The following is a 22,294-nucleotide window of genomic DNA, read 5'->3' as shown; positions in this document are numbered from 1 at the left end:
TAGTACTTTTACTGATTCTAGGCTATTGGCTACATCTTATCTTTTTAGCTGCAGCCCCATAAATAATCTAAAGATAATCCTGGCGCCCCCGGGCCCCGGTCGGTTGAACCGGCGTTGAACGGTGCTGGACCGTGGACTGAGCCTGAGCCGGCCTGACTGAGGCTGGCAGCCGGCCTGGCCCGGGCCTCGGCCCGGGGAGTCTTGCCGACCCGCCCGGCGCGTCACTGAAGTTTCTGTAGACAAGCAGCGAAGAAGCCGGGAAAGAGATCGACGTCTTCCAGCTGAAAGTCAGTCAGCGATACTCGTTTGAGGTTACTACCAAGCCGTTGACCTCGTTAGTGTCGATCCGTTGCAGCTGCAACAGCGTCCCAGGGACGAACCGAAACAGCTGAAGTCTCATCAGATCCTCGCCGGGCCCCAGCACTCACGGTCAGTCACCTTGCGGGCGTCGTCGTCCTCGAGGCCCGGGCAGCTCATGCCATGCAGCCCGAGGGAAGCGAGAGGATGTTCAACTAGCTGCACGTCGAAGTTCCTGGCAGCCTAACGGTCAGGCCGCTGCTCCCCCTGCCTCACTTCCTCACCTCAACATCCATGCCACGTTCCCCTCGTTCTCTTGAGGGTTCAGCGTGCACGTCGAGTAAACGAGCCTACCCCCAGGCTTCAGCGCCATCACAGCCTGCCATGCCGCAGGTCAGCTGGATGCAAGCTGGGGTCGTCGGACCTGTCTGATCATCTGCCGCTGGTACAGCTGGAGTTGGTGGAGGGAATCAGCCTGCAGCCTCGAGGATCGGGACGCGCTCCAGGCGCTGCAAGGAGATGGAGGTCAGAGGGAGAGGAGGTGACAAGTAGGATGGGGAGGAGGAGGGGAGAGAGAGGACAGGGGCTAAGACCGCAGTGTCTGAGGAGACGCACCTGTTGCTCGCTACCCGCAGCGAAGGTCTGAGCCCCAGAGCCGAGCACGGAGGATCGAGGAGGACCTGAAGCAGCTTCAGATGCTTCTGCTCCCTCCTGAGGTCTCAACCCGGTCAAAGCTCTCCCGCTCTATCGTTCCTACGAAGGGAGGACATGAGGAGGAGAAAGAACCTTCGCTGTGACAGAGGTCTGACCTCTCTCAACAGAGCACGTCGCGTCTGCCTTTGTAGGCCGAATGCAGGAAAGTCCCAACCTTGTCAGGCTCAGGCATGTTTGGAGACGATGCAGACTTGCTGTACCTCGTTGCCAGCTGCTGAATCTTCTCCACCTTTGATGAGCTGTAGCAGCACTGCATATCACAACACGCACACTCACAGTCCTTGCAAGCGTCACCTCCGATCGCACGAGACAACTTCTCCTCTGTCCTTCATAAGCTGGGCGATGTGCGTTGATTTTCCTCCTGGCGCCGCGCACATGTCGAGGACTCGCTCGCCGCTCTTCGGCTCAAGTAGCAGGGACGTGAAGGCAGCGGGGAAAGACTGGAGCATACAGACATCCTCCCTCCAACCTGATCCCAGGTTCACCTTCCCTGTACTCTTTCCATCCTCTTCTTCTCTCTTTTCTTCTCTTCTCTCCTCTCCTCCCTTTCTCTTTTTCTGTTGCTCCCTCCTCTCCATTCCCTTCCTCTCCGAACCTGATAGAGGAGGAGAGTCCCATATCCTGCTTGTCATCTGCTGCTCTTATCAGCCGTGCACCTTGCTAGCTGACATGCGATCATTCCGACCTCAATCCCGATCCCCCTTGGATCTTTCCCGAACATTCCATTCCTAACCACAAAGACTGTCATCAACTTTCGATATCACATCCATCCTACCTGTTCATGCAAGCTCGCCCAATTCCAAGAAAAACAGACTTGGAGGTGTCAATGACAACATCAGTCGCCTTCGGCTGCTTTCCTGTCATCACCAAACATGTTCAGTACACGGCAAAACGTTCACTGTAAACACAACCAGCTGTAACGCCTCCTCGTTGGACCGCGTCTGTCGTGTCGGCTGCTCTAAACATCAGCATCTCCTGCTTATTTCCTTGCCCTCCCTCCCCCTTGTCCTCGCCTACCGTAGACTGCCAGCAGATCTCCCTGGTTCATGCTGTACGGAGCTGCTGCGATCCCAGGAGCGAAGATTTGCGCTCCTTGCATCACTGCTTCTCCGCACAGACGACCCACGAGCACCTGTTAGCCAGTGAGAGGATTGCAGTGAATGAGGCAGTGAGTGAGGGAGGGAGGGAGGGAAGGAGGGAGGGAGGGAGTGAGTGAGTGAGGGAGGGAGGAAGTGAGTGAGGGAGGGAGGGAGTGAGTGAGTGAGGGAGGGAGGGAGGGAAGGAGGGAGGGAGGGAAGGAGGGAGGGTCACTTTGGGGAGGTCGTTGAAGGTCGTATCCTCGGCAAGCTGTCTCACCAACTCCTGTACAAGGGAAGAATGACGACAAGAGCATCAAGAGAAGAGTCTTGCTTCCTCATTGTACGTCGGCTTGATGATGATACATTCCGGTAGTGCCTCATGCCTGTCGTGAAGGTGTGAGAGAAGACAAAGTTTGGGTTTCATGGAGCACCTGTACAGCCTCGGCTCATACTTGCATGTCTCTCTGCAGTAGGTCAACAGGTCTCGCTCGACCTGACTGTGAGGTCAGAAGAAGCGATGCTCGACCTCAGGCGCAATCAACATCTTCGATGGTTGTCTTCAGAGTGTTTACTCGCACACACAAGGCAGCTGGTGTTCGGAGCACGGGGATGACATGTTCAAGAGCATCTCGACTGTAGCCGGCTACGGCAAGAATGTCATGAGCTAATGTTTTGATGCTAGGATAGATGTCAGACCTCCAACGAGGTAGTCGAATATGTCGTCAGGGAAGAAGTTTTTCGAGCCTGCGACGTACAGATCACTGATGCATCGTGTAGAATGCTCCGAATACAAGGCAGCAAAGAACATCTCGTAGCGCATGCTATGTTATGTTGCAGTGTGAGACCGTTTATGTGAAGATACTGATTGATGCTACTCCCTTTGACAAACGCCCTTGAAAGCTGCGTGACCGCAAAACCATGGCAGGAATCCAACAGCAGGAGGGAGAGGAAGAGGGAAGAGAAGAAGAAAGAAGGGCTTGTTGAGAGCTTGGTCAAGCTCTTCATTAGTTTTCGAAGCATATCCAGCATCTCAATCGCTTCTTGCCGCCGGCATCGCTTCATTGTCACTCCAGTCGCCTTCATACGCCCGCTGCCATGATGGCCCCCAGTCCCATTACTAACAAGTTTCAAAGTTTCTCTTCATTTTTGAAAGTTTCCTTTTGCAAATCTTTCAAACTCTCGAACTTTGAAAGTTTCCTTGTCAAACCTCAGCGCCCGCAGCAACTTGCTCGTAGGAATGCAGGCAGTCGGGGCTCTGAAGCTCGTTGCGCTCGTCATGCTCTCAGCGCAGATGGCCTACTGTGTGCAAGACCCCAACATAGCCAAGATGAACAACCTGACCGCCATCTCGATCCTCCTCGACCACCTGCCTGAGTCTGCAAGGGAATGGGTTCGTAGACACTCACTGTACTGTATTTCCAATACCGAGCTGATGTTGTTTTGCAGTGGCCAGTGTACAAGAAGGCGTTTGACATGGGACATCTTCCTGAGAACAAATATCATCTTTCAAGGGCACTGAGAGTCACGCAGCAACTGGCAAGGGACGTTGAGCAGCGAAACTCTCTGGTGGAGTATGGCTTCGTTCAAAGTATCATCCCCCTCCTGTCCAGGAGCATGCTGAGCAAGGAGGATATAAGAAATGTTCTGTTGAGCCTCGTCCTCCTGGCTCAGCACACAAAGGACGAATTCCCATCGGCAGATAAGGCCAAGGTCGCCAAACTCCAAGGTGTTCTAGAAGCTAACAACGAGGTTACCCCCGTGCGATCGCTACTGCACGACACGAGCTTGATTGAGCCCTTCCATCACATGGTGAGCAAGACTAGTGTACGTATCGAAGTCGACTGACTTCTTCTCTCGTCCAGATGGAGATTTTGGCTCAGATTCCTGCCACCCAAGAGATGACCAAGTGAAGTGAAATTCATATCCAGAATGTTGTTGTAACTCAAGGTATCGAAAGCGGGTGAGGGGCAAGAACCACGTTTATTGCTCTAGATGTGACTTGCGCTGAACTGCTGGCACCACGCGTATGCCTGAGCAAGAATAATCTCCATCTGCTCAGCAGACCTGATGGGAAAAAATCAGCACCGTGAACAAGCTGGGATAGTTCATCCTACCACTTTTCTGTTGGCATCTTTTGGAGGAAGAATATGATCTCTTGAAAGTCCATGGCCTACATGAGTCACCTCGTCAGCACAGGTCGAGCTGGCTAGCTCTTTGTCACCTTGAGCTCCTTGGAGAACGACAGCAGGACGGCAGCGCAGACGTAGACATGGAAGGAGGCGAAGGATTTGTCAGCCACGTACGTGTCCCATAGCCGGAGGGTGCACTCCATGGAGAACTCGCGCATGAGGAGGCAGTTGAACCATCTGAACGCAAACTGGCGGACGAGAAGTGACAAGGTGGATGGCGCGGGAGAGCACAAAGGAGACCTGAAGGAACTCGACATCGTTGGCCTCGAGGTGTTGAACTAGTTTCTCATCCAGGCGCGAGATGATCCTCTTGAGTTTGAAAACTTTCTCCTGCCCAGCACATGGATCAGCAGAGATCAGCTAGTCGTAACGGAGCTCCGATGGTTGAGCTTCGGGTCCTGTACCTGGATTCCCTTGGAATCTAGCACGTAGTTGTCCTGAGAGAAAACGATCAGACAGAGCAAGAACAGAAATATTTCCAACCTGAGCATTGTCCAGCATGTTCGTCAAACAATGATAGCAGTCCGCCTCCACCTGGTGTAAACAATGGTCATGGGTGTTCCTTGCCAGCAAAGTAGATGGATATCAAGGACACCTTTTGTTGTTGGCTGGGCGTTAAAAATTTCATAACTTCACCATTCCTTACGTCTGCCTCCTTGGCTCCAGAGACCTTTCATATAACACTCACAAAACTCCTGATCGTCGCTTGTACCAGCACACCTCTTGAAGGAAGACGAAAAAGAATGGAGTGACTAGATCATTTATCCCCTGATAGCAAATGAGTGTCAAAGTCAGGCAGAGTACTTCGCTCCGATGTATTCCAACCTGTACATAACCTGTTCCTGGGTGCCGAATCGCCCAAACATACAATATTCTATGCAAACTCTGACAGCACGTGTCACAACAACCGAGAGCGTTGATAAGGAATGAAGGCAAACCTGTTGAACTTGCTCATTCTGAAAGAGCGGCATGGATGGATTCGTCCTGGGAAGATCCACATAGATTTGATTGTACATGGTCTTGTCATACAACTAGCCCCAAAGCCAGGGTCAGGGTTCAAACCCCAGCAGACATCCAGCGGTCATACCGAAGCCTTCTCTGGGTCGTACTTGTCGAAATAATGCACCACGGCATCAGCGTACTCCAGCCTCAGCCGATTCATCTTATCCTCCCGCCTCTCAGCGTTTCCTGTGCAGGCTCAATCAATAGCTCTCGAGCATTCGCATGCCTACCTGGCATGTAGCGCAGCAACAGCCGCCACGTCATCGCCCGGTGTTCTGCTGGACAACCACTCCAGCACAACGCCTGCAAGGCACCCAGATCTATCACCGCAGCTCCGAGAACCTTGTCAAACAAGTGTCATCTTCGTCACATCACCGCAGCTACTCACTTGATCGAACTTTTGCTTCCGCCTCTGATACTTCCCATTGCTATTCACAGCCTCGCGGGGTTCAACCTCTTCTTGATCAAGGTTTCCTGTAGGTCTGATCGACGCTACTGACTGTCCAGACGAGGAAATATGCTCACTGCTCTGCTGCTCTGACGAGCTCCCATCCCCAACCACCTCGCTCTTGTCTGCCCCATTTCTCTGAGGCGCGCTGTCACCTTCGTTCCTGTGAGCAGCACGCGTTTACAAGAGCCAGCACGCTCACGCCAGACCTCTCTGACCTGTTGTCACTAGCAGTGTCTGTCATAGCTCGTATCCATGAGAAGGTCGTCAGGCCGCCCTCCCCATGGGACGAGCGTTTCTGCAGCTCTTGCTGCATCATGATCTCTGCCATCTCAGGGGGGTAGGCGGCTCCATATACCACCTTGTCCTGCCGGCTCTTGTAAGATAGATCTCAAGACAGACACTAACAACAACCTTCGGGGTGTTGGGAGAATTCAGATCTCCTTGAGGACTCTGGGTATCAAAATCAGCAAGTTCCTTTTCCGGCTCGTCAGTTCTCACTTGGACGGCTACAGCAGCATTCTGCTCCTCGGTTTCGACGTTTTGGTCATTTTCATGCAGCTGTTCAAGCGTGTTGTCCTCTGTCTGGTATCCCGGCGATTGAGGACCCCCACTGCTGCCTCCCGTCGACTCACTTCGAACAACCTGAACTGCAATCAGCAACTGATACCGTTCGCACAACCCCTCCAAACTGCAGCTCACGGCCACGACAGTTCCATCGTCTGATTTTTCAGCTTCCTTTTCTTCCAAACTTTTCAGCTATCATACTACGTATCTCGCTCTTCTTACTTCCCCTTCTCCCATCTCGTCCAGCATCTATTGGACACGACCCTAAGACCACCATCACCCGACCTTTCGCCAACCACCGCCATTTCTTGCCAACACTAACTTCATATCGTATTGCCATCATTCCATTTATGTTCATTGTACATATAGCATCATACAGCCGCATTTCTTGTCTTCTTTTCTGTCCTTTTACACCCCACTCCTCCACTTCCTCTGGCGAACTCCACAGAACACGAACTGTTCACTCAAGCCTTCTCAACCGCCTCCTCATGCATGCTGCTTGGGCAGTTTACCTTGATGTTGCCAGGTCGTCTATCAGGAGTGAGAGGGGTGAATCCTTCCTCCCTCCTTCCTCCTCCGCCGCCGCCGCCCCCATCCTCCCTGCTTCCTGCTCCACCCATGCGCGTTCCTTGGCACCCCCTCCTATCCTACCCCACCTGTTTCCACAACTGGTACAACAGTACCCCACCATACTCAGAAGTACCTCTTTCTACCCACCCCTTCATCGTTCACCCTCGACATCTTCCCAATACCACCCGTCATTTTGACATAATATTGCTGCCTAGCAACCCAAGGGTGTATACAAGTGGAACTTCTTATTTTATTCGATGTGGTGGGGTACTCAAAGATAGGTGTGGGTAGGGTACTGAAGGATCAATGGGGGTAGGGTTGCACATAAACATGCAATGATGGTGATGAGGCGCTAGGGACAGAGGGAGAGGAGGGAGGAAGAGAGGGCGAGCAGTGAGGAACAACGTGGACATCATGAGCAGCATGAAGATCATGAGCTTCAGCAGGATCAGGATCGAGCAGTAGCAGTCGCCGTAGACGGATCTACAGCTGGAGTAGCACGATGTGCTCCATCACGATAGGGGAATTCACTGGGCAGAGATCGAAATGAACCAGGACGAGATATATGCTCGTGTCAAGACGTGATCGAAACATGTAATGGTCGAAGATGAAGTGATCTATTGCGTTGAAAACCATCAACCCTTTCAGAGAAGAGACGCGCAAACTCAAACAAGTGTCAGAGATAAGAATCAGATCTTAACGCATACAACTACCTTATTCCCCTCCTTGCCCTAACGATACAATTGCAGATGATTCGGATGAAATACGTAGCTGTGTTGTCCCTCTTAATCCTCGTGCCAATCGAGGGCTTCAAGGGCCTTGCGGTCCCTAGCGCTGGTCTTGGCAGATTTCACAGCTGCCCAGTCAGGGCGGTGGGTGGGGGCGACTTTCAAGGCTCGCATGGTAGCAGGACGATCAGGTATGTTCACGTGACTCTCTGGTTGACTTGCTCCCTTGTGTTGACCGCGTCTCTCAACAGAATTTCAGCTCTGAGCGCTGTGTCGAACCCTGAGGGAGCTGAGAACCTGCAGGGCTCGATCGACCGAGCTCTCGACCTGCTGGTACTGTTGAGCTCTGAGAGCTGAGAAACTGGCTGACTCAGGGGAAGGTGAAAGCAGCGGAGACGAAGCAGGAAAACAGCGAGGCTGTATGCGATGCGCTGGAGAGTCTGGAGGTACAGGAGCTGACTTGTCTAGTATAAGTCACAACCCCTTGCAGCAAAACATGCGAAAGAAGTGCAAGGAAGACTCTGAGGTATTTTGACGGAGTTGCTGCAAGACTTTCCTCAACACGGGTTTCTGTAAGGGATACGAGACAGCTCGTCAAGTTCTCAACAACCTGGACGGCCAATGGAGGCTGATCTTCACAACTGGTGAAGAAACTTTCTTGTCCCTCCTTAGAGCTTGACAAGTGCCAACTAGGTACCAAGGAGACACAGAAACGATTTGGTAGGAAAGTGAACTACTTTCCTCTCAAGGCCATGCAAACGTCCCTTGCTTTTTGACGTCATTACTCGCCCTAATGTGTTCGCCAGGTTCGACGTGCAGAACGGGCTGATCACCAACGGCATCTACTTTGGGGATACTGCAGTGCTCAAGTTCTTCGGCGAGTTTGAGTTCAACCTCAAATCCCGCAAGCTGGAGTGTATGCCGAGCTTGAGGCTGCAGCTGTGCTCTGACTGTCCCCTCACTTGTTCCAGTTGACTTTGATAAGATCGCTGTGCTGGGCCTTGAGGTGAACCTGCCCAAGGGCAAGGCGGCAGAGATCGGGTCGGCGAGTGGCCTCGGCAGCAGCAACAACATGGACCTGATCAAGCAGTCGCGCAAGCCTTTCTTCAACTGGATATCGGCAGATGCAGAGATCGCAACAGCAAGAGGAGGCGGTGAGAGCATGGCTGCCTGTTTACGCGCTTGTCGTCATTTCGTTGCAGGTGGCGGGTTGGCCTTGTGGAAGCGAGTAGCATGAGTACGTTGCTCGTAGAGAAGCTAGAGACGGTGATTGTATTCAACTTGTACACTGAGGAGAAAATTTCATGATCGAAGCGATCGTTACATGGCTGTCACAGATCCCAGCGAGAGCTTTAGATAACGACGTCTAGCCCTCTTCTGCTTGATGCCTGCTTCCGGTAGACGATTCTGTCTCAAACGTCAGCGTCGTTTACTGCTATGCTATGGCTAGACCTTGGAGGTGGGTAGACGGGCCCAGCTATTGTCATGATTGGCTGACTGCGGAGAAGGTCAAGTCAAGGTATCAGGGCACGGAGCCTTACCTGTAGACAAACTTTTGTTGTCTTGCTCTTTGCTGCCATGTCTGCCTCGACACATTGCTCTCCGACGACTCCCTCCTCCCTGCGCAGTGACAAGTTCACCTCTCCTCCTGATCCAACATCGCTTCCTACCTCTCGACGCCTCTTCCCCGCTGCCGCTTCCCTCCTCCGACCCGAACAGAAAGTTCTTGAGGATCTTGTTCCTTCTCCTGAACGCAGTGGTGGGACTAACAGGAGGCTCGTTGTGTTCGCTGGAGGCCGTGCGGCCGAAGGGGGTCAGAGAAGTCCAGGCATCAGAATCCTTGCGGCCGATCACGTGCTCTTTCTCTCTCTGAGGTATCTTGAGTCCTCTGACCTCTCTCACCGCATGCTGTACGACGGAACTCTTGTATTCCCTCCACACTCGCTGCTTCTCCGCAAACTGGTCGAAGCCTTTGAAGGCGGGCTTCTTCTCCCGCTCCAGCAGCTTCTGCATCGTCTCCCTGTCGATGATGCTGTCGTTCTCCTCCTCCCTCGTTGCGATCGCCTCGTGGCAGTTGACTGCGAGAAGCTCCACGATGGACGTCGCCACGGCTGTGTAAGTGCATGGCTCCTCTGACAGCACATGCTCAAGGTCAAGGGTGTCCCCTGCTGCCAACGTCTCACACAAGAAGTCCTCGTCCTCAATGACTTTCCAGATCTCGCAGAACCCTCTGATGATGATCATGATGTCGTTGTAGACCTTTCCCTCCCTGATGATTGCTGATCCCACATCATACCTCCGAATGTAAGTTATTTGCACCAGGTCCGATATCTTCTTCTCCTCCCATTCACTGAAGGCGGCGATTGAACGGAACTCACGCTCTTTGCGATGATACCCTTCGAAGTGCAAGGGCAGGATGCGGTTGCAATAGTTCCTGGAAGACATGAGACAGAATGTGCAGGGCTGTTCTACGATGTAGTCAAACATGCTAGTCTGCAACGACATGTATGAGATCGAGCGGAGGAGGAGCAAGGAAACAGGGCAGAAGGTCTCAATCTACCTTCGAGCAGGCAGCACTATCATTGCCAAACGAGTCGCCCTGATGCAAAATTTTGATAGTTCCCTCTGCTGCGCTCTGGACTTGGACCCTCCCTTGGATGATGATCTGCCAAAGGTGTCAGAGGAGCGTCTGTGAGCCAGCGGACTCATGACATAGAACTGGTCGATTTGTTCTCCTTCTCTTCCGACGTACATCCCAACCTCTGAGACCGTGTGCAGTGATACCACTTTGCACATCTCGACCTCGTGCTCGGGCGAGAGCTGCACAAAGAGTCATCGAGGCACCTGGAAAGCTGCTGAGCAGAACCTTGAAAGAGTCGAAGCATTTCGTCTTGGACAACTCGGCATGGATCTGTCCAAATAAGGCTCAGAGGACAAATAATCATGTTTGTTTCATAAACAATTATGTATGTCTCATAAGTAACCATGCATGTTTCACATCACCAGGGCAACGTCTTCAATCTGTCTCTCCAGGACGTTCTTCTCTAGCGCCTTGCACAACGCGGTCACATTCATCCTCTTCTTGTCTGCGCGGCACTCAGAGCTGACGGCATCGCACTCCGGCCATCTCACCTTTGCGGTTGCGAAGCCTCCAGGCATACTCAAGAGGAATAGAAGCGTTCACCCTGTCTGCCGCATCTCTGTCGAGTTGCTTCCTTACCTGCGAGCTGACCTTGAAGTTGTTCAAGATGGCCTCAGCCATGTCATGTGACTGCTGCAGTCTCACAACCAATAGGCAATCGGTTTGTGCTTACTGAGATATCGGATGATGGCGCAAGCAGATCTATCTTCGGCGTTGGCGATCTCAGCCCGCGGCTGTTCCTCCTTGACAGTTGAAACCTGGACATCGTCGTGTCGAGTTATTCGGGATTCAACATCTGATGTCGATCATGTCTGTGTGTCGCCGTTGGCAGCTCATCGGTAGCTTCTGTACAACTCGGATTGATCTCTTGGATCTTGTGCCTTGAGCAACGATATTCGATCCGTTCCTTCAGCTCTCCCGCATGACCCACTCGCTATCTTGGGCAACCTGACCTCCCTCTCCTTACGTGAGAGTCTTCATGTTCGTCGCTCTCGCCGTCTTCCCATGTCCTCCTCGCTCTCGCTCATCGCGCGACACATGCCATCACACAGCACTATTCCCTGCCATGGTCAACTGCCGGTAGAAACTTCAGTCAATCTTTCGAGTACAGTCTGTAGGGTACGACAGATTTAAAATATTATTATATTACAGTACAAATTTACTTGGATTGACAGTACCACAATACACAAGCGCTATCCTTGTAGTACCGTAGCAGTAGCACAAAACAATTACTCTCTTACTTGCACTCATACAAAAATTCAGTTTCGGTTCCATATACAGTTCTAAGTACCATGATTATTGGATCGGACTGGGTACAATCGGAGGAAACTCGCCGTGACTCCTTCAGTCGCCGAATCATGTGTCACCCAGCAGCTCTCAAGTTCGAGAGTCTCGGGGGCGCAGGCGCAGGCCGATGGCCGACTCAGCATCATGGTATCGCCCCGGCCCGGAGTCCGCCACATGGCAGTGGACAAGTTCCGAAGTTCAGCTCACTGCGGCTGTAGACAACTTGAGCGTGTGCGGCAGTGCGACTCATCGACGTTAGGTGGAGTGGCTTGCAGTGGCTTGCAGTGGCACTGGTTCACTGGAGACGTTGTGATGGCTCAGTGTCTACCAGTCTTCCACGGCTCACCGTGAGCTGCCAGTAAAGGATGTCGCCAAACTCAGTTGTAATGCATTGACTTCACTGGACCTCGAAACAGGCAAAGGGCGTCTGCCGAGCCTGTTCAGCATCGAGTCCTGCGAGTCCAACTTCAGCAAAGACAACAAATCAGATACTGTCGGAACAACCTTCTGTTCTCCTGCAAAAGTAATAGATTGACTTGCTGCTCGCACTGCTAATGACAATCGTCTGTGTCTGAGTCCCGTAGCTTTCAAAACCTGCCGGCATCTATCGGCTGATGTTCAGCTCTCCCTGACCTCATTCTTACCTGCACTCGGCCCGTGAATGTACGGGCCCCTTTGCAAGATAGTCTCCTGCTCCTTGGTGAGAGGGCTAAAACTCATATCGGGTAGACTCTCCTGACAAGTTCTGCATTGAGGGTGCTAACATAAGATTGAAATATACCGTACCTCAGCAAAATTCACTGTAGAGGACATCGCTATGCTCATCGCTTCTGCAAGTTTCAGTGCGCCTTCTTTCCCTTTGCTTTCAACATTGAACGATTTGATTGTTCGCTCAAGCTCTTGCTTGAGCCAGGCGCACTTCGGGAAGTTGGCTGTGTTTACACTTCTGCATTCTTCATTGCTGATACAGTACACGTGTCCAGAGTCCAGTCGTTCACACACAGTTTCCCATGTGCATTCTCCCCCACCAACAGTAGGAACACAAGTGCGAAGGTAAACTTCTGGTTCGCCATGTTGCCTTGCTCTGATATCGCTGCAGTGCAACCTGTCTCGCAGAGTCAACTCCGTATCTCACCAGCATCTCATGAGCATATACGTGTGATAAGCATAGTAGTCCTCCCATTGTTCGCTTCTGCGTTGTCAAGAGTCATCTTAAACTTCTCTTCGTACACATTTGCATTTCTAGCATCACCCTCTCTCGAGGTAGTCTTGAACCATTCTTCCCCGTGATTTGGACGGAGTGGGTACCTTTTGTTTTGTTCTCACATTCGTAAGCGCAGCGAATCTAGCAGTCTCCTTGTGCAACCCCATCCATGTTCCACCTTCCTTGTTCGTCATCAACCATGAGCTCGACCTGCCTCGGCAGACGCACCTGCCCTGCTATCGATCGCCGCTATGACAGCTCCGTTGTCCTGCACATCGAAAGTCTTCCTTGTCCAGTCCTCGTCGCGATTATGAACCAAGATGAACTGCAATCCATACATCAAAGCAAGTCCTGTCATCTCCCAACAAAGAATTGATACTGGAGCATTTCATATCCGAGTCTTTGCCTTTATTCTAGTCTTCTACTGCAATCTCTCTGTCGTGATATGTTGCTCTCCTTTGGATCCCAAATCCCTCTTCGACTCCCCTCGCGTATATCGACTCTCATCTCATCTCTACTTGTCTCGTCTCATCTCATCTCGTCTCATCTCGTCTCGTCTCGTCTCGTCTCATCTCGTCTCATCTCGTCTCATCTCGTCTTGTCTCGTCTCGTTTCGTCTCATCTCGTCTCATCTCGTCTCATCTCGTCTCATCTCGTCTTGTCTCGTCTCATCTCGTTCTCTCGTCGCTTCATCATCTCACCGGGAACTCCGCGCTCATCCCAACCAAGGCCGCCATGATGCACATGGTTGTTTAATCAAGACTCAGGGCAGGACAGCATGCTGGCAATCAAGAAGGAAATTCGCTGTCCTCTTTCAACCCCCAAAGTTTAAAATAATGTTAATTAAAAAAAAACATCGATCCTTTGGTACCAATTTTTACTTTTAAAACTTTGCATTTCTCCAAGTCTTCCGGGAAATACCGATACGTTTCCCTACAAATAAATAAAACTTATAATTATTTACAATTATTTTTGGCGATCAACGGCTCTTGGTTCTCCGATGAGCTATTCTTCGTACCACTGTTTTACTTAAGTCTAAAAATGATTGTTAAAATGTAAACAAGTCGCGCTCACAATCACAGGCTTCCTATATTTCAGCTGCCCAGCGCGACGCTGAGGGGTGCAAGGGCGAATGGAGTGGCTGGCCGGTATATGCACGCCGCAGCGGATAGGATGCTGCGAGCCCAAGGCGGCAGCAGACAAGGAGGTAGGAGGAGGGCACTGTGCCAGTCTCTTGCCTCCTATAGGGAGCATGCTTGCGTCGATGTGTGTGTGTGCGTGACCCTGGGGAGTGATCATGAGAGTTTGACCTGTGTCGGTTTGTTTTGAATCTGAGAGGGAGGAGGGCGGCAAGGAGTTGACGATGGTTACAGGGTCAGCCCCCTGAGAGCAAACCAGGTCATAGCCGAGCTCTGGATGAAGGCAATCCTGCTCAGAGGGTCACACAGCCGGAAAGGTCCAGAACCTTGCAGTCGAAGAGCTCAAAGGAGGAGAAAGTTGGGATAGGGATCATCGTTGCCATGAACAGCGAAAGGTGCCTCTACGTGCACACGGTTGTTCCCTTAGCCTCCTCCTCGTCCCCTTGAATGTAATGGCTCGTGAAGGTTTGCCCTGGAGCCACTTCAGAAGGAAGGTTGATTGCGGGAGATGTAGGATTGAACCAACTCAGTTTCGCTATGCATGACGCCCATGCCGCAGATCCTGTTGAAGATCGATGGAAACAATGTCTACAAGGCACCGGCTACTCGAGTAGCTGACCTGCTTCTCGGCCCTCCAGGTTCAGAAGTTGAGGTGAGGACTGGCATGCCGGTGCATTGCATTCTGACCGTGTGGTGGCAGATTTGGGTACAGAGGTTGCTTCATTTCCTTGGCTGATGTTTTCTTGTTGTCTTGACGATGTTCCTGCAGAGACATCGGAGATATTGTCACACGGTGCTTCCGGGTACGGTGATGTGAAAGTCACAACAATCGTAGTGATCTCCATCTCAGATCATTCGGGCCAAGACTGACCCGCAGCAAGCGCGGAGTGCGATGAACAAAGCGTACTTGAACTCGATGACGAGCAGCAACGACAAGAAGGCTCAATCCTCATGATCCCTCCTGCGGATACTCTCGCATTCGTCCCAGCTGAGAGCATCCAGACGCACGCTTTCCTTCGCATCTCGTTCGTATCTGACTTTCATCATCTATCAATAAATATTCCCGCTAGAATACAAGTTGAGCTCCGGCCTGTAGACCTTTTCTAATCCTTCCAACATAGTGTCATCTCCTCGCTCTTAGTTGCTGCTTGCAATGATGATTTTCAACCTTCCCTCCGAGACTTGAAGGTTGGGCAAGGAGCGCAGCAGCGGGCGACGGGAGATATTGGAGGTGTGAGAGAATCGTCGGTATGTGGGGTTGTCTTCGGAGACAGCCTTGTGATACCTACAACAGTAGATACAAGTCAGTCAGCAACTATGTGACGAAGGAAGGGAGGGAGGGAGGAAGAGGGAGAAAGTGGGGGAGGGGGTACAGGAGCGAATAGGTGCATGCAGAAAGCGTGGGATCAAAGTTTGGATCGTTACGAACAAACTCACTTTTGCAACCTTGACATGATCTGAACAAGGTTGTTGAGTGCCTCGTGCACGCACCACTGCGAAGACGCACTGCTGTCTTCGTGACTGGAGCTATTCAAAAGATTGCTGCTTCACAGTGTCAGGGATTTCCATTGTCTCCGATACGACATCAGTTCACCTGATTTTGTACAGGATGATGTTTTGAACATGGACTGGCAGAGTCGCATCTTCTTCTATATGCCTTCCATTTTCTGCGTGCGATTGCAAGCACAGATCCACGATATCGCTGTCAAATTCATAAGCTCTCTTCCAGCAGAACTCTACTTTCCTCGACTTTACCTTTCAAAGTTGTGCATCGAAAGGATAACGGCAGCCGCTGCAAGCTGAGAAGGACGGGTGAAAATCTCTTGGAATTCGCTCAATGCTAGCTCCATCAGATATCTGAAGAAGCAAGCATGTTATAAGGAATGAGTTTCATCACAGTCGGAGACCTTGACAAGTTCCACATGTCGTTCGGCAGCGGCTGAGTCCGAGAAAACATACTACACAAACAGTCAAGCAATCTGGGGAGGACTAGTTTAGAAACCTCTTGAGAGATGCCGGCAGTTCCCTGTCGTACAAGATGTGGAATCGGTAGAATTCTGAACAGCGCCACGGGGTACAAAGTGTCAAGGAGTAATCTAAATCCCGCAGGACATCTGCTTCCATGCCTAATACCTTCGAAATCCAGTCAGATGAGGACGATGACATGAAGAAAGGTAAAACCTCATCAAAGGTATCCTCTGTTCGGAGAATTAGATTCAACACGCTCTGGGGAGCAAGCTCTTCTTGCTTCGAGGCGATGAGAATGCAGGCGACAGCAACAAGTTTCATGTTGTGCAGCGCCCGTGGGCAGGAGGTCACAAACCTGTAACAGAAAGCCATCACAAGGAGATAACATGACGCCCAAATCAATCTGCAATATCGAGCTTACCTGTCCATGTAATTTACAGCTAAATACAAGGTCTCTGGCTTCATTATGTCTTCATCAATGACTTGTATGATGAAGTGTACAAGATCTTTCCGCACTGCTTGATACTCCGTACATCGAAGCGATTCTTGATTACAAGGCAGAAATTTCTCCTGCGTCGTCCATCGTGGTCAGTTGTCAAAACAGCTGCCAAACACGGTAAATCTCACCTCATTTCTGGTCAACGACTGAAAGATATTTACACCGTAAGATTGATAGATATTCTGATACGACAAGGAACACATAGCGGCCTCGTTGGAGCTGTCATCACAACAATTTGACCTGCAAACTTGTGCTTCGCAACAAGTATGATGCGAAGCTTCTTGCTGTCTGCAGCTTTCTTTGGCATCCGCTACGACAGCTCTTGCTAAGACTCTGCTGATCTCACATCCTTGAGGCATTCGCATACATGTCAGCTCGTCCTCGCCAATCAAACGTTTCAAGGAGCAGTTCGATTGCTTGCAGACATGATCCCCTTGAAAGTAAGGGTGCTTCAGAGCATCCCTTGCTGTAATCCTGCTACAAGGATGGTACAAGAGCATACGCGATAAGAGATCAACCCCTTCGTCACACAAGCCCTCCAGCCTTTCACTCAGACTCTGAGGCTGCCACTGAGGAAGAAGCTCAATATATGAAGGGACTTCAAAGCAGAATGACTTGTTGCAATCTGAAGGTGTGCCCAGTAGCTTGAAGATCTTGAGAAGCTGCCCGATCTCGCTGTCTCCTTCGAAGAGTGTCCGGCCGGTGATCATCTCGGCAAAAGTACAACCTGCTGACCATATATCGACAGGTGCCGTGTAGACAGGATAGGTTCCACCCAGGATGATTTCCGGTGCTCTGTAAGAGAGCGTCACAACTTGTTGTGTAAGAGGTTCCTCAGGAAGAAGAGAAAAGCGAGCCAGAACGAACCCTGTCAGCTTCAGTGTTCCATCGGAAGAAATCAGAAAATTCCTAGGTTTCACGTCTCGTAATAAAATTCCGATGGAATGACAGTAATCAATGCCCTTCAGAACCTGTTTCATAAAATATCGGCCCAGCTGAAGTACCCATTCATGCTTCTGCTTGTTTCGGGTGAAGTATTCGTCTGAAAGACTCGAAATGTAGTCTTCTACGTTCAATCCGACAAACTCAGAAAAGAGCTCGATCTGGCCTTCATGATATGTCACGAATTCAAGCTTCATCACATTGGGGTGATTGCAGGCCCTGAGAAGACAGGCCTCTCGAAGATAACGGACAGGGAAGCCTTGATCGGCACCGGCCTCATCTTCATCTGAGGCGTCTCCTGATACTGAAGGCATCTTCTTGATTCTCTTGACAACCATCACTTTGCCAGAAACACGGCTCTCGCATTTCACAACCATCGAGTCTTTCTTCTTCTTCAAAACTCCTTGAAACTTGAATGCTGCCCAATTGACTCGAGAGCAATCCTTCTCGATTTCACCGATTTTGCTCCAAAAATGGCTACTTCCCGCAATCAGCTTCATCTTGCGACACACTGCCATGACACAAAGAATATGCCTTGCATCCAAGAACGTCAACACTTCCAGCAAGATCTCCGATTGGAGTATCTCATCTATGATAGTCTTAGGAGCACGCCCGGAGCTCTCCGTGTGGCTCATAGCGAGACATATACTTCTACGTGCAAGCGCCTTCAAGCTAGGTTCGTGCTTGCTGGATTTCTGCGCTTATATGGTAAACAATTCGACAAACGTGTTGAGAAACAAGTCACCTGTTCAGTGGATATCCCGACTATACCAGAGAGCCGATCTTGTCGAGCCCTTTCATGTTGCATTTTGGCATGCAGAAAGTAGGACGACGGTGAGGGGAATTCCTCAAGCTGTGTGGAAGCCATCATAGCAACCTCTAGCTTGGGAAGGAGCGGAATTCTAGAAAGTAGAGGAGAAGAAAGATCTGAGCTGGTCCGTTCTGATCTGGCATCTTGTGCGCCAGATTTCTTCTCAAATGACCCCGGCGAGTCGACCCGCAGGATCGCCTCCTAGATCAAAGACGTCATTAGATGTTTGGCACGCCTCCGAAGCATCACTTCTAAAAGTTGCCCTTCTACATCTAAAGTTTGCAATCAAACGAGGAACCTCCTCGTTACAGACTCAGGGATTACTACAGGAAACGAAAAACCATCTCTTCCTATCCTCTTTGCTTTCATTCAGGCTGTTCGAGAGTTATATTCCATGTTTGGCCCCATTCGCCCCAATCTTCAGACTCATATCATCTTTTGTTGTCATCCAACTAAATAGCTTGTTCCAAATGTATTTCTCAAGGTGGCCATCACCATTCTTGTTTGCCGCCCAAGCTCAACTTGGGCCCTCTCTACCCTCCTGTGCAACAGCCTACCCAGAATTTTCCTTTCTCAATCTCCTTAGATTTCAGCACTACTGCTGTGTATATTTCGCGGTCGAGTTCGGCAATCATGCCTGCAGTCTTGTATGCTCAAACCTTGCTACTGAGAGTGCTTGGATGTGAACCTGTTTCTATTGTTGTATCTTTCCTGATCATTATCTTTCGCTTTCTGCTTCCTCATCCCCATAAGTGTCATGCAATGTTGTTCTCACATGCTCTTTCCTTTTCATTCATCTCCTCTCCTTCATGTTTTCTCACCATCGTGCCGCTGTTGTCCTCCACTCCCGCCGACATTCCCGCTCGCGAACCCACCCCTCCCCGATTTGCCTGCGCAGACCACGTACCCAGGCCGCCCCACCCCTACCCATGTGGAATAGCGCCCCCCACCTCCTACTCCGACACTTGTATGACCACAACATGGGAAGGAAATGAAAATGGGGCAGACATTTAGGTGGTAGGGTAGATAACCCCACCCATTGGAATCACTTGACCTACCCCAAGGTACATTCTCAACTTCTCCCTACCCCCTCTGTTTGACTTTCCATTTCTCACCCTACCTATGTTTTCAACTAATTCTGATGGGAATGATGGGGTACAAAGATATAGCTGTGCCATAGGATAGAGCTCTGGGGTAGGGTAGTGTACCCTTCCCTGCAAGTATGACCCCACCGGATGTTTGGGTCTAATCACCAGGGGTAGATGTATCATAGGCGCAACCCCCCCTGTCAAATCCTAGAAAACTTGGGCGCAAGGGTAGGGTCCAGTCGAAAATTGTAACCGCCACCCCCAAAAACCGTTATCAATGTGCCCAGCATCGATATAACTGCTGTAACTGTCGGCTGAAGAAAGAAACGAAAATCAAAAGCAGGGCGGCAATGGCCGTTGCAAACGATAATCTTGAGTAGGAGCAGCAAAGATCGCGAGGAGCGCGGCAAGGGAGGAGGAGGAGGAGGAGGATACTGACGATAGGACTCGGTACAGCCTTTGATACTAGGCTGAAAGTCTGATCTACCACGTCACTCGATTCCAACGATGAGTTCGGCACCAATGGAGAGGGAGGAGATTTTGGGGTGGGAATTATACGTGGACAACGTTATTGGAGAATGGAAGAAACAAGAGATATCAAAAGAGGAGATCATTAATGCAGAGATGTATGCAGAATCTGCATTGGCTCCGGAGAACCAACCATCATGCAATCGGAGTGATTCAGAAGAATTGGATCGACTTGATGAAGAAGAGAATGCAGACCCGAACATCAACACCGCAGAGTCTCCTCTCCTCTTGCGAGGATCTGCTAAGGTCAGCTCAGTACACAGCTCCTTCAAGACTCCTGGATTGCCAGCCGCACAATGCAAGGAAGGAAGGTTTGCGCAGGCAATATGCCAGGATTCGGGAAGGATTCAAACAGGACAGAAGGAGCAGGGCAGTTCGATTGCGAAAACTCAGCAGACAAGCAGCAAGGAGGCTAGGAAAGTTTCGAGCGCATCTGACTACAGCATAGAGATAGCAAGCCCCAGCTTCATGAGAGGAGGAGGGGGAGGAGAACGGGGAAGTCACTTGTTCGACCCAGATTCAACCATCCCAGCTCATCGTTCACTTCAAGGAGAGCGAGAAAATGCTGCAGTGACGCCGCAGGAGGCGAGATGCCGATCGATGCTAGACCATCGCGAAGCCCAGAGTGTGAGAAAATTGCTGAGGGCCACCACCGATGGAGAAGAGAGGAAAGTAAGAGATCAAGAGCAGGGGCAAGGGGACGAGGGAATCACAGATGATGAGGGGCTAGGTATGGAGGATGCAAGTGAGAGTCCCGCGAGAGAGCCCGGTGGGGACGAGAGCGAGACATTGGAGTTTTGCGAGGGATTGAAGAAACTGAACATGGGCGAGGAGGAACGTGATGAGGAGAGAATAGACGAAAGCATGCAGGATGTCGCGGATGGCAGGAACGAGGAGGGGAATTATCAACAGCGGCATGCAGGAGAGGAATGCTCGTCGCAAGAGAGCACGCGGCTGGATGCATCTATCGACTGCATCCCTGACAGTGAAGAGGAGCGGGAGGAGGAGGAAGTTGTTGAGAACTCAGGAAATGGGCTGAGTGCTGTCGGAAGGATGGGGGAAAGCCGGGAAGATCCTGTTGTAGTGGAGGAGAAGCCACAGGGCAAGGGGAGAGTCCAGGTTGGTCGAACGGGGGGCAGCAGGATGAGGAGGCTCTACCCCGCTGGTCCTTGTGTTGACAGCGCGACGATAAGGGACGAGGAGGAGGATGGAGGCGTTGCGGAGGAGGCAAGCACTGGTGGCAGCTCAAGGTTGTTCCTTGTGACATGTGCTCTTGATGGAGACTTTGATGGGTATGGGTGTGGTCGATGATGACGAAGATGGAGATAACGATGATGATGATGATGATGATGATGATGATGATGATGATGATGATGATGATGATGATACATGTTTCGCAACTGTCACATGATGCTATGATCAGGAGGATGACAATGGCTTCTTTTCTCAGGTCCGGCATGGCAGAGGATGAGGTAGAAAAGGAGATGGCAGGAGAAGGAGACGCCTCGAGTATGTCTTTACGACCATGGCAGCAGCAGGTGGGATGAGATAAGGGGAGGGAGAAAGATGGAAGAGGAAGAGTAAAGTTTGCTGCAGGAGATCGAGCTGATGATGGCGGAACTAGCAGCCTCCTCGATCAAGGTATTGTGAGCATGGAATGGAAGTGGAGGTAACCCCCGGGATAGTTGAACTGCTGCCAAGAAGTTGTTCTCGACTCAGCCTTCCGTGCAAGGTGATGAGGAAAGGAAATTCAAAACGTGGAGGAGAGGAGCAAGGAGGAGTGAAGAAGAGCTGTTGGAAGGAAGGAGAACAGGCAGGAGAAGGAGAGGTCATCAATCACTGTTCTTGCTAGGTTCCCTGTTCCTGGAGGGGCTCGAAGAAGTCAGGTGGGGGTGCGGGACATCAGAGAATGGTGCAGGAGGAGGCAGATGTTCTTTAACTTCGCCGGTGCGTCCCTATTGACTCCTTGAACTCGTTTCCCTTGCATCCTGCTCCTGCTGTTGCTCCTGCTCCTCCTTCCTCCCCTTCTCCTTCCTCATCCTCTCTGCCTGCTTCGAAGCCTGTCCACTCAATTCTCCTTCTCCTCCACCAACCTTCCTCACTGACATAGTCAGATCTGTATCCTTGCCTTGTCTTGCTGATGCGCCGTTGGCAGGTTTCAACTCTTGTCTTCCTGACAACCCAACGTTGTCGACAGCGAAACAGAAGCTGAGAAGCTGGCTCAAGTTCGGAGAGAAGGCGTGAGAGGAAGAGAGCAGGAAAAGGGAGAGATGTGATAGAAGGAAGATAAAGCAGTCGAATCCGTTTTGATGTTTTGTCAACATTCAGAGGGGAAGAGGACTCTCATAGTGTTCTGGTAACAAGCTTCCGCCACCTCCGCCACCTCCAGCCCCTTCACGCAGTGTCAACGGGGACAAAAAAATATTCGAGAACAGGGAGAGAAGGGAAGTCAGTCGTTCTAGCTGGAGTATTTCTAGGGGAGGAAGAAGGTGAGTGTGGAGTGTGGTGAAGATAGTCAGCGGAAGTGAGGAAGAGAAGATTTGGAGAGGTGGGGGGGGGGTGGGGGTGGGGGGGTAGAGACGAGGACGAAGGA

The 22,294-nt window shown here is 51.0% G+C and overlaps 9 protein-coding genes across 9 annotated transcripts; 3 read left to right on the top strand and 6 right to left on the bottom strand.

Moving 5' to 3' along the window:
- Positions 1 to 221: 221 nt before the first annotated feature.
- Positions 222 to 2,110, bottom strand: GUITHDRAFT_103672 (hypothetical protein; the record flags this gene model as incomplete). Its single annotated transcript, XM_005837361.1, has 12 exons — positions 222 to 281; positions 332 to 388; positions 439 to 532; positions 582 to 676; positions 722 to 806; positions 913 to 977; positions 1,166 to 1,250; positions 1,306 to 1,451; positions 1,697 to 1,739; positions 1,787 to 1,868; positions 1,923 to 1,964; positions 2,029 to 2,110. The coding sequence occupies 12 exons, from the start codon at positions 2,108 to 2,110 to the stop codon at positions 222 to 224; spliced, it is 936 nt and encodes a 311-aa protein (XP_005837418.1).
- Positions 2,111 to 2,403: 293 nt separating this feature from the next.
- GUITHDRAFT_103671 (hypothetical protein) lies at positions 2,404 to 2,910 on the bottom strand (the record flags this gene model as incomplete). Its single annotated transcript, XM_005837360.1, has 4 exons — positions 2,404 to 2,473; positions 2,522 to 2,583; positions 2,669 to 2,733; positions 2,787 to 2,910. 4 exons carry the CDS (start codon positions 2,908 to 2,910, stop codon positions 2,404 to 2,406), a joined length of 321 nt encoding a protein of 106 aa, XP_005837417.1.
- Positions 2,911 to 3,327: 417 nt separating this feature from the next.
- On the top strand, positions 3,328 to 4,000 carry GUITHDRAFT_103670 (hypothetical protein; the record flags this gene model as incomplete). Its single annotated transcript, XM_005837359.1, has 3 exons — positions 3,328 to 3,480; positions 3,537 to 3,899; positions 3,953 to 4,000. 3 exons carry the CDS (start codon positions 3,328 to 3,330, stop codon positions 3,998 to 4,000), a joined length of 564 nt encoding a protein of 187 aa, XP_005837416.1.
- A 200-nt stretch (positions 4,001 to 4,200) lies between these two features.
- On the bottom strand, positions 4,201 to 5,632 carry GUITHDRAFT_66915 (hypothetical protein; the record flags this gene model as incomplete). Its single annotated transcript, XM_005837358.1, has 11 exons — positions 4,201 to 4,260; positions 4,312 to 4,467; positions 4,520 to 4,609; positions 4,684 to 4,716; positions 4,763 to 4,813; positions 4,875 to 4,920; positions 4,992 to 5,047; positions 5,105 to 5,164; positions 5,218 to 5,310; positions 5,367 to 5,467; positions 5,512 to 5,632. Coding segments are annotated over 11 exons (867 nt in total), but the record flags the coding sequence as incomplete, so codon positions are not given.
- Positions 5,633 to 7,766: 2,134 nt separating this feature from the next.
- GUITHDRAFT_135120 (hypothetical protein) lies at positions 7,767 to 8,831 on the top strand (the record flags this gene model as incomplete). Its single annotated transcript, XM_005837357.1, has 9 exons — positions 7,767 to 7,785; positions 7,854 to 7,927; positions 7,975 to 8,040; positions 8,085 to 8,120; positions 8,145 to 8,238; positions 8,288 to 8,354; positions 8,401 to 8,510; positions 8,566 to 8,748; positions 8,797 to 8,831. The coding sequence occupies 9 exons, from the start codon at positions 7,767 to 7,769 to the stop codon at positions 8,829 to 8,831; spliced, it is 684 nt and encodes a 227-aa protein (XP_005837414.1).
- A 1,895-nt stretch (positions 8,832 to 10,726) lies between these two features.
- On the bottom strand, positions 10,727 to 11,300 carry GUITHDRAFT_161795 (hypothetical protein; the record flags this gene model as incomplete). The annotated part of the gene is made up of 2 exons (XM_005837356.1): positions 10,909 to 11,300; positions 10,727 to 10,865 (listed from the first exon to the last, which is right to left on the bottom strand). Coding segments are annotated over exons 1-2 (231 nt in total), but the record flags the coding sequence as incomplete, so codon positions are not given.
- Positions 11,301 to 11,899: 599 nt separating this feature from the next.
- On the bottom strand, positions 11,900 to 13,472 carry GUITHDRAFT_135118 (hypothetical protein; the record flags this gene model as incomplete). Its single annotated transcript, XM_005837355.1, has 8 exons — positions 11,900 to 11,958; positions 12,027 to 12,116; positions 12,167 to 12,257; positions 12,309 to 12,627; positions 12,658 to 12,714; positions 12,775 to 12,904; positions 12,955 to 13,051; positions 13,428 to 13,472. 8 exons carry the CDS (start codon positions 13,470 to 13,472, stop codon positions 11,900 to 11,902), a joined length of 888 nt encoding a protein of 295 aa, XP_005837412.1.
- Positions 13,473 to 13,841: 369 nt separating this feature from the next.
- Positions 13,842 to 14,946, top strand: GUITHDRAFT_161794 (hypothetical protein). Its single transcript, XM_005837354.1, has 7 exons — positions 13,842 to 13,933; positions 14,100 to 14,279; positions 14,331 to 14,375; positions 14,425 to 14,517; positions 14,566 to 14,579; positions 14,635 to 14,668; positions 14,716 to 14,946. The coding sequence occupies exons 1-7, from the start codon at positions 13,859 to 13,861 to the stop codon at positions 14,818 to 14,820; spliced, it is 546 nt and encodes a 181-aa protein (XP_005837411.1). The 5' UTR covers positions 13,842 to 13,858; the 3' UTR covers positions 14,821 to 14,946.
- Positions 14,947 to 16,297: 1,351 nt separating this feature from the next.
- On the bottom strand, positions 16,298 to 17,651 carry GUITHDRAFT_157280 (hypothetical protein; the record flags this gene model as incomplete). Its single annotated transcript, XM_005837353.1, has 2 exons — positions 16,298 to 16,315; positions 16,758 to 17,651. The coding sequence occupies 2 exons, from the start codon at positions 17,649 to 17,651 to the stop codon at positions 16,298 to 16,300; spliced, it is 912 nt and encodes a 303-aa protein (XP_005837410.1).
- Positions 17,652 to 22,294: the final 4,643 nt, after the last annotated feature.

The sequence above is a fragment of the Guillardia theta genome (assembly GCF_000315625.1).
Source record: "Guillardia theta CCMP2712 unplaced genomic scaffold GUITHscaffold_14, whole genome shotgun sequence".
NCBI lineage: Eukaryota > Cryptophyceae > Pyrenomonadales > Geminigeraceae > Guillardia > Guillardia theta.
This window is presented reverse-complemented; position numbering and strand designations above follow the sequence as displayed.